The 9,694-nt window shown below is 33.2% G+C and overlaps 1 protein-coding gene across 1 annotated transcript in view; it reads left to right on the plus strand.

The window, feature by feature from the left end:
- Positions 1-9,694, plus strand: part of LRP1B (low density lipoprotein receptor-related protein 1B) — a 1,583,276-nt gene that overhangs the window by 313,911 nt on the left and 1,259,671 nt on the right. The window contains exon 2 of the mRNA XM_012727834.1: positions 4,652-4,774. Within this exon, the coding sequence (XP_012583288.1) occupies positions 4,652-4,774 (123 nt within the window). The remainder of the gene's footprint in view (positions 1-4,651; positions 4,775-9,694) is intronic.

Genomic DNA, 9,694 nt, shown 5'->3' on the forward strand with positions numbered 1-9,694 from the left:
AAAAAAAAAAAAAACTTCCAAAAACTTTATTATAAACTTTTGTTAAAATAAGTAATTAAATATTTTCATATTAGTGTAGTAGTATCATCATACTAAGCTTTTCTCAGCCCAGGGCAAATCCAAACTCAGTAAACTTTTTGATAAGCAGAAAATATGTATACACACAACATACTTAACTTCTGATTCAAGGTAAAAAAAAAAAAAATCCAGTGTCAATATTTTAACATAATCAGTTTAACTACCAAAAATGCATTCATATGAATTCTATAGTCAATGCTTTTAAAAACTGACCTTGGAATGGAATATGTTTGAAAAATAAATGTGTGAGTGTACCCAGCTATTATTCATTGTTATTTCTTAGAGGAAGGTTATAAAAATGTCTCCAGATTTGCAGCAGTGCAAATTGTCCATAAAGACTGGTTCTTAGCAAGCTGATATCATAGGCTCATTAGATAAATCCCCTTAAGTCTATCTTTCTTCTAAGAAAAAAAAAAAAAGTTCATTTGAATCATGATTGAATTGCGTATATGACCACATAGGTGTAAATATGTATTGCACATGATTGTTTATATATTTTCCTAGAAAATCTCTCTGGGAATTTTCCCAAGTGATTATTTTGTATCTGTGGATCAATGTAGGTTAAAATTTGGACATCTATTCACACACAGAGAATAAACAAAACATTTAACTGTCAAATACATATGTTTCAACCTTATTCGGATGCTCAATGCTATTAGAAATTCATTCATAAAGCTGATTTTTTTTTCCCAAACCTATACATAGTTGCTTCAAATCTTTACTATTCTTTTCAATTTTATTTTTCTAAATTTTCAAAAAGCAAACTTGCTTTACAGTTCTTTGGAGAAAATACAATTAGGCAAGAATAATAGTCTTCATCCATACCTGGTAATAATTTATCTATTTTATTTGTCTAACCTTTCTTCCCTAGGGTAAATGTTCCTACTAAAGTGAAAATTCTAATTTCAGCCCATGATTCTTGGGAAATTGCTCCTCTTTCATATCTTTCTTGGACCTGCTGTCATTCATTCTTCATGGCATCTTTCCCTCACCCTGATATTGGATTCCATCCTTTCAGAATTCATCCCACTAGCAACCCTCTTCTTTAATTCAGTCCTCAAAACTTAACATGGTTATGGCAAAACCCCTTATCTGTCTTTCTGTCTGTCTCACTTCTTCAATACCTTATATTTTTCCATCTACATTAAGATTGAGGATTTTCTTTCTTGTCCTTTTATAGCTCTGGGTCTTCTTTTCTCTCTCTCTCTCTCTCTCTCTCTCTTTTTTTTTCTCTTTTCTTTCTCTCCCTCTCCCTCTCTTTCTCTCTCTCCTTCAATGTGTTACTGTCTATTACTTCTTCTACACCCCCAAACATATCATACTCAGTATATACAAAAACAGTTGACAGTCTTACATTTGGAACCAGAGGTCTGAATTTAAGATTCTAACATCCAGTGAAATAAAAACAAGCTATCTAACTTCAGTTTCCTCATCGAAATTCTGCTTGAAATTCCATTCTGCAGACATCTTTATCCACACAGTCATCACTCTCATCTAGATTGTTGCATCCTAATGGATATCCTTGCTTACACCTGCAGGGCACTACAGCCTAATCTCAGTAGCCAACTAAAAAAGTAAATTAGATTGTATGTTACTCCTCATGACTTTTAATAAAGCCCAGAGACTCTATGCTGCCCTCAGTCCCACATTCTGATTCTCTGACCTCAAGTCTTCTACATTCTCTTTTTCTCCAGGCAGTCTGACCTCTGTAATACTCCTTACATTTTTTAAACTAATCTCCCACCTTCTGTCCATAGTGTCTAACTTTTATGAAATAACCATTAGTTCAAATGGGTAATACATTCACCTATTAAATGTGACATTCCCTGTGATATATCTTATAACCATCTTATTTAAAACTGTACTTTGGGCCTCCTTGGTGGTGCAGTGGTTAACTATGAAGCTATCAACAGCCACTGAAGCATGAACTTGATTCCCTGACACCAGGGACCTAACCCACATGGCTCAGCAGATCTCTCCTGTCTCACCTGGTTCTCGCCTCAGCAGTGTATTTCAGTGGATCTGCCTGTTCCCTATTCTGTCTCTAGGGAATCCTCTCATGCCCATATACCTCTGTCCTATACCCCAGTTCTGGTATGCATAAACAAACAAACAAACAAACAAATAAATCTTTCCCCCCTCCAAAAAAAATCATACCTCCATGATATTTCACAATCTTCAAATTGTATATATGTATATATCTTCAAATACACTAAGCCGTTAAGTATTATATTTCCCTGTCCTTCCATTGTAATGTAAGTTTCATGATATTGTCAATTTCTGTTTTGTTTTTTATTATTTAAACCCAATTCTTAGAACATAGTAGTTTTGTAATGTTTGCTACGTAAGCAAACAAATAAAGAAATTAAGATAGGGAAGTGAAAGTGCTTCTTTAACTAAAAAGTATAAAACATTAATTATTAACCCCTTTATATATACTATTATTGTTCTCCTAATGTTTTCATGAGGAGGCTTAAATAAAAATTTAAACAAGCACACACATGCACAAAGATTATGTATTTTAGGGCCCTCCCTGGTGGCGCAGCGGGTTAAATCACAGCACTAAGCTTAAGCCACTTCCGCATGAGTTAGATCCCCGCCTGCCACGGAGGAGATCCACATGGCATGGCAGACACTCCCGCTGCTCCCTTCAGCAGTGTACTTCGTCGATCTGCCTGTTCTGCTCCCCAATCTGTTCCCTGGTGAATCCTCTCACCCTCCCCATCTCTGGCCTGTACCCCAGTTCTATATAAATAAATAAATCTTAAAAAAAAAAGATTATGCATTTTATTTTCTGTGTGCATTAACTATAGATTTGTTTTGTGATACCATACACTCAGTTTTTAAGTCTATTTTCTAGGAGACAAAGTAGATCCTTTCAACCATTTGGTGACAAATTTTCTAACTCTTCCATCATTTAAAGCAAAAATTTAACCTTACTCTTTATTACATTAAGTCAGTGATCTAGAAATTTGCACTAAAATTTTGTAATAGTCTGCTAACAGATGACCAGCTTTCACCGAGTTTATGAGTGGAAGATATAACATTATTTTTATATTGCTAGGGAAATAATACAAATTATGCTTAGTTTTGTGATTACATATATCTTAAATTTGCATTTGAAATATACTGAGACACCTATATGCTGATTTTTTTTTTATTGAATCAGTGCTGTATATACAAAGTATAAGTGGCATCAACTGACTAAGGTGTTTGGGAGGTTATCATTACGTTGGAAACATTCTTATTTCAAAATTGTTAAAAAACAATAAAGCAAAATATTTCATTGAATTCACAGGAGATACGTAAGTATATTGCAAAACGTCAATGTTGGCCCAATGACTTTGCTAAGATTTGAGGAAAGGCTGTAGCTCTTATATATTCTGAAATAGTTTAAGGAAAATAATGCACTTTTAGGATATAACCCATTATTAAAAAAAGCAAGTTGGAACAAGCCTTTATGAAAGATAACTATCATACTTGTTGTCCAGTAGCAGATGTCATACTTGGGAAGTTATAGTGAAAAAAAATAATAAAAAAAGTATAATATTGAATATCTGATTGTTGTAGACACACAGTACCCCATTATTAGAATGGACAATTAAATAAAATGAAAACTCAAAATGGAGTCTAAACATAATATAAAATTTTATTTTATTTAAATATTTATTTATTTATGCATATAGAACTGGGAGACACGCCGGAGGTACATGGGTAGACACTAGAGACAAAGTGGGGAGCAGAACAGGCAGACTGAGGAAGTCTCAACAGTGTTGCTGAGAGCAATGGTGAGAAAGGAGAGATCTGCTGTGCCATGTGGGTCACCCACCTAGCTGGGGATAGATCTCATGCTGCAGTGGTTGCAGCTAGCTTAGTAGTTTTGCTCTTCAACCTACTATACCACTAAGGAGGACCCGTATTTAAACTTTATTAATGAATTATATTTTCTTTTTTTCCTGAGTCTGGGGAGGAAATTTTAATTTCTATGCTGAACAACTAATCCTATGGATCACTATCTATATGGTTATGCAATGTGACAAATAGGATAATCATAAACAGAAAGATAATTCTTAACTATTTCAGAACAGATAATGTGAGAACATAGTAAATTCAGCCTACAAAATTGTGTGCTTTGGTTTCCCTGGTGGTACAAGGGGTTAATTCTCAGCACTAGGAAGCTATCACCAATCACTGTTGCACTAGTTCCTTCCCTACTAGGGTGCTAAACCACAAGCACAGCAGACCTCTCCTGTTTTACACCCCACTGCTCCCCTCAGCAGTGTATTTCAGTTGATCTGCTTGTTTTGTTCCACACACTGTTTCTGGTGAGTGCTCTCATGCCTGTACCCAGTTCTTGTATGCATAAATAAATAAATCTTTTTTTAAAAATCTGGGACTGATCCAAGGTGCGACAGTAAAAAAAAAAAAATGGTTTAGCTTTGCTGCTGATCAGAAAATGTGGCTCACGTCATGTCCCTTTTTTATGTATTGTTTTTCACATTTCATCTTTGTATTGCTCTTGTGTTCATGTTCAGGTCATTCATATTTTATTTCCAAACATTTTCATTTTCAGATCAGCATTTGTGTGATCCTGGTGAGTTTCTTTGCCACGATCACGTGACTTGTATCTCCCAGAGCTGGCTGTGTGATGGGGACCCTGACTGCCCTGATGATTCAGACGAGTCTTTAGACACCTGTGAGTAGAAATGTTCTCCTGCCATTTGGATTTACCTAACATGTGAAACTAAATGTCAGTTGTTTTCACAGATGACTGCTATTCTACTTTGTTCTTTTTTCCCCAAGTACTCTAAGAAACTTGAAATCTTTTGTTTATGTTTCCATTAAAATGATTATGTGAATGAGAGCATAAAATGCATTTTTGTAGTAGAATTACCTTATGAAGACAAGAAAATGAAAGGTTAATTATTTCAATGTGATTGCCTTTCTCCTAAAAGAAAATCACTTAAAGAGAGAAAATAAATAAATAAATAAATAACACAAGACTACAAAACATAGTACTTAAGGAAATAAAATAGTTTACAATAATTTATCTTATGCATTTTGAGACAAATGATTGGAATACTGAAGGAACTGAATTTTAGCTCCCATAGTATTTTATTAACATTTTAGATTATTACATTAGTCATTAATCATGTTTTCTTTTGAAACTGAAAGATAAATACTGTATTTATTCACTCAGTGTGGATATTTAATTGTATAATATCAGGTTCACATAGTACATAGGCTTCTAATTGTATTCACAGCATTGCATCTAACTTGCAGCACACTAAGGGCTATGTATGTCGGTAAGAAAAATGACATTAAAATAATATTTTAATATAATAGGATCACAGCTAAATGTCCTACCTCTTTTTTTAAGCATTGTTTAAAGAAGTATAAACACTTCCCTAAATTTTGATATTGATATGTCTAACATTTTTTTCAGTCTGCATTCTCCATGCAACCAACTGTAACAGCTTCAATATCATCCTTATCAATAGGTCTGCAAGGTCAAAGTGAAAGAAAGTCTATTGTCTTTATTGTTTGATATTATAAAAATAACAGATATTGTTTCCACTCTCCATTTTTATCTATCTGTTTACAAGTTTTACTGACAAGCTTGTTATATGTTTTGATGAACATCTTGCTATAAGAAAGTACAGACAGTGACTATTTATTTTCTTTACATTTGCTAATGCTTTTAAATTTTCTCTGGATGTGGACACTTGGATATTTTCATTAATTACTTCTCTTAACTTGGAACAGATCACTTCTTCCGCGAGACAAGGTTGTAATAGTTACTGTATTTCTAGCTTTTATTAATTTTACCAGTTCAATTATAAAAACCTTTACTAGGTTGGAAGAGGCAAAATTCTAAGCATAAGATGAAAGAAATAGGTTGATAGGAAAAAATTCTATTGGATAAATAAAATGTAAATTCATTCCAAATAATAGTTGACAAAAAATAAAATTATCATACATGCTATATAGTTAAAACTTGAAAACTTTATGCTGATGAAAATGGTCAGAAAAAAATCATGTTTCATGATTTTATTCATATAAAAGATGTCAAATAGGGAATTCTATAGAGATAGAATTTAAATAAGTGGTTACCAGGTTACCAGGGTCTAATGGGTAGAAGGAAATTAGGAATGATTGCTAATGAGTATGGGGCTTCTTTGGAGGATAGTGAAAATAGATTGCAGTGACAATTCCATAAATCTTCTAATATACTTTAAAATACTGCATTATACATATTTAATGGGTGAATTGTTTGGTGTTAAATGATATCCTAATAATGTTTATGATTGGGAAAAATCTAATTATGCATATGGATACAAATAAGATAGCAATGTGTAAAGAAACACTAACAAATGTCCTGATTGCAAAATACTTAAGTCTTACATATTTTAAATACATAAACAGTGAGACTTAAATCTCTGCTAATTGTCATCCAAGAATCTTATTAACTGCAAGGCAGGCTTGACATGATGTAATTATGATAAAATTTTAAATTCTTGTGTTTTGGTACTAAGGTTTTGCATTTCTGCTTTGATCCTCCCACTAAATTCCTGACAGGAAAAAATAACATAGAATAAACTAAATGTGTGAAATCATCTGTGGGAAGACCAGCTGAGAGAAAAAAATATCATGGAATGGTATGCCTGACAAGTTGAGAAAATAAGTGATAAAAGATGGCTGGAGAGTTATAATGCTAGCAACTCCTTCCACCTTAGCAAAAAAAAAAAATAGAGATTCATGTTATTTCCTTTGTACTCTGGAGGGGATTAGTGGGTGAATCACTGAAGGCTGAGTGTTGGATAGAGGAGGAGCAAAGTTCTGTGAGGCTAACACTAAAGGTCAGGTAGGAAAGAGGTCAGTGAACACATACATGTGTGGTAGCAAACATCATGGACCCCTCCAAACCCCTTGGTCGTGGCTGATTTCCAGTAGGGTCATACCAGTGAACTATCCCTGTATCTGGTCATGAGCTTCTACACTCATTACTCAGGGATCTTCTTTGAATGGTGGGTGACTCCACAAGAATATTTTGAATAGCACCCTACCCACCTTAGGTAGGAAAGATAGGTACTTCAACTCACCTAGATTAGGTGCTTTAAAACAACTATATATTCTTCTTTCTTAGTTTTTTTTTTTTTTTTTATTAAATTCATACTTGCTCAGAATATCCTTTTGGTAGTTTTTCAGTACTTACTCATGTTCCTTTTTGATAAAATCTGATTAATTCAATTTTAAACTACTTATTTTGGCCATTCTAATACTTGTGTTGACCTTCCAAAATGCTACACTAGAACTGTTTCTATTTCAATGCAATCCTGTGACAGACATAAAGAAAGCTATTTTTCTACCTATGTATATAATCTGATGAACACAATTCTATCTATGTTTAATTAATGATTTTTTAAATAACTTAAATATGAACAAGTAGAGAGTGAGTTGTATGAAAAAATCAGACTTCTTGGAATTTTAATGTTATGGGTATATATATATTCATAACTAACATTTTGCAAGCCATCATGCCTTGTAATGCGTTGTTTTATGCCATTCATAGGCAGTTATCACTAATATAAGAAACAGCTCCATAATTGCATTATTTTTATCAGTATGTGAATGTATATATTCAACATGAAATAAAATACCAGAAATCAAAAACTTTTAATTCCTAATTTAATTACACAGTATAAGAATAAAATTTGTTTATTCTTATATTGTACACAGTGTAAGAATAAATGGTAACTTCTTTGATTTGAGAAAAAAAGTGTGTTGCATCTACAAAATATTAGATGGAAACAAATGATGTGATGCATTTATTTTCCCTAAATCCACTTACCCTTTAAAATGATAATACTGATGTAGCATAGATTACATTATTCGTAAAAATTCTGCAATGGCAAAAGTTCAAAAGGGAAAAAATATATAAAAGCTTTACATGTGAAATGCTGATTGAGAATCTTTAGAGGATGCATACAGAAAACAAAAAATCTTGAAAATTAAATTAAATGTAGGTACTCAGGGATCTGAGAGATTAACATTCTTGCATTTCTTTTTCTTTTGTTTTTGTTTTAACCCAGGATTTCAAAAGTTCTATAATATCAAAAGGCTGGAGTAAGGTTTCATTAACAACAGAGTAGGCAAAATAAACTTGTGTGGTTTATATACCACTGAATTGATTACATGTTGAGATGAGTTTTCTAAAACATGCATTTGAAAAAATTTAATAATATATATCCTTACCATTGGCTAGAAAATTCTTGCATTTTGTATTAAAAATGAAAGCCTTTATTTTTCCATGTTACTTGAAGTAACTACTCAAATGTTTAAATGACTCACCATCTTTAGGTCCTGTAAAGCAAAAATAATAAAAAATTAGAAAAATCTTCATCTTTCTACTCTGTGCTTTCAGTCCAGCATTGTTTGTCCAGTGTTGTGTGTGACAGGAACTAAAGTGAATAGTGGAAATGTGTATTTGTGGGATGAACACTCAGTGGCACCTGTGGCTGGGAATTCTTCTTGAAAGGCACTTTTATTCTGAAGCATTTAATATTTAATTCCTTTTAGGAGTTTTTGCTGCATGCTTAATCATACTTCCAATTGAAGTGAAAAGCAATTATGTGTTTATTTGGGGGTGGGGGTGGGGAGTGGGATCCAATGTTAGCATGCTTCAACCAAATTCTTCCTTATTAAGTCAGGATACAATTAGCACTGCTACTTCCCAGTCTTCTGTATTGCACAATAGAGTTTCCATTCTGAAAATCATATACAGAGCAATTCATTTATATACCATGTCTTGACATAATGATTCTCTAATCCATCAAAAGAAGAAATTTGTCCTAATAAGTGGATAATATTTGCTACCTGGATAGTTGTGATAACTTGTCCATTGGCTCTGTCCTGGCCATCTGCAAGGATCAATATATATATTTTTTCTTTCTTGTAAAGGACCCAGTACTGTTTTAAGTTTCAGGCTCTTACAGACTCTATTACATATTCTTCCTTATTCTTATTTTTTATTTATTATTATTATTATTTTTATTATTATTATTATTTTTTGCAAACCCCTTACAAAGGAAAATAACATTCTCAGCATATAGTTGCTTCAGGAACAGACCTATGTTGGATCTGGTCAGTAGTCTGTCATTTGCCCACCTCTATTTTACTGTCATACTGAGCATTATTGCTGTACAGGTCAAGGAGTTTCTCCTGTAAACTAGGGAGCAGCACACTGAGGGTGTGACACCCTCATTGGAAGCAGAATTGTGTGTGCTCACCACCATACACAGCTTGAGTTGGCAATGCAGTAAGCCACAGGGCTGGGCTCTTTCTTTAGTTTTTGAATATTTCTTATTGGTAGTGCTTGCATTTGTCCACATGGAACAGAATAGTAGTTTAACCAAATAGTGATTTATCTTTCTCACATAAAGAGTTTCAGAGAGATTCAGGATTGATATGGCAACTCCAACATGACAACTGTCTTTCCCTGTTTTTCTGTGTTTTGATCCTTAGTGTGGAATTGTTGTACTTTTGCCATTGTAGTGGCCATTTCAGCTACCTCAATAGAGAAATTCTCTTCCAGTACAAAAAAGGAAAATATATA

This window comes from Condylura cristata, unplaced genomic scaffold, assembly GCF_000260355.1.
Source record: "Condylura cristata isolate star-nosed mole 26May11 unplaced genomic scaffold, ConCri1.0 scaffold00002, whole genome shotgun sequence".
Taxonomy (NCBI): domain Eukaryota; kingdom Metazoa; phylum Chordata; class Mammalia; order Eulipotyphla; family Talpidae; genus Condylura; species Condylura cristata.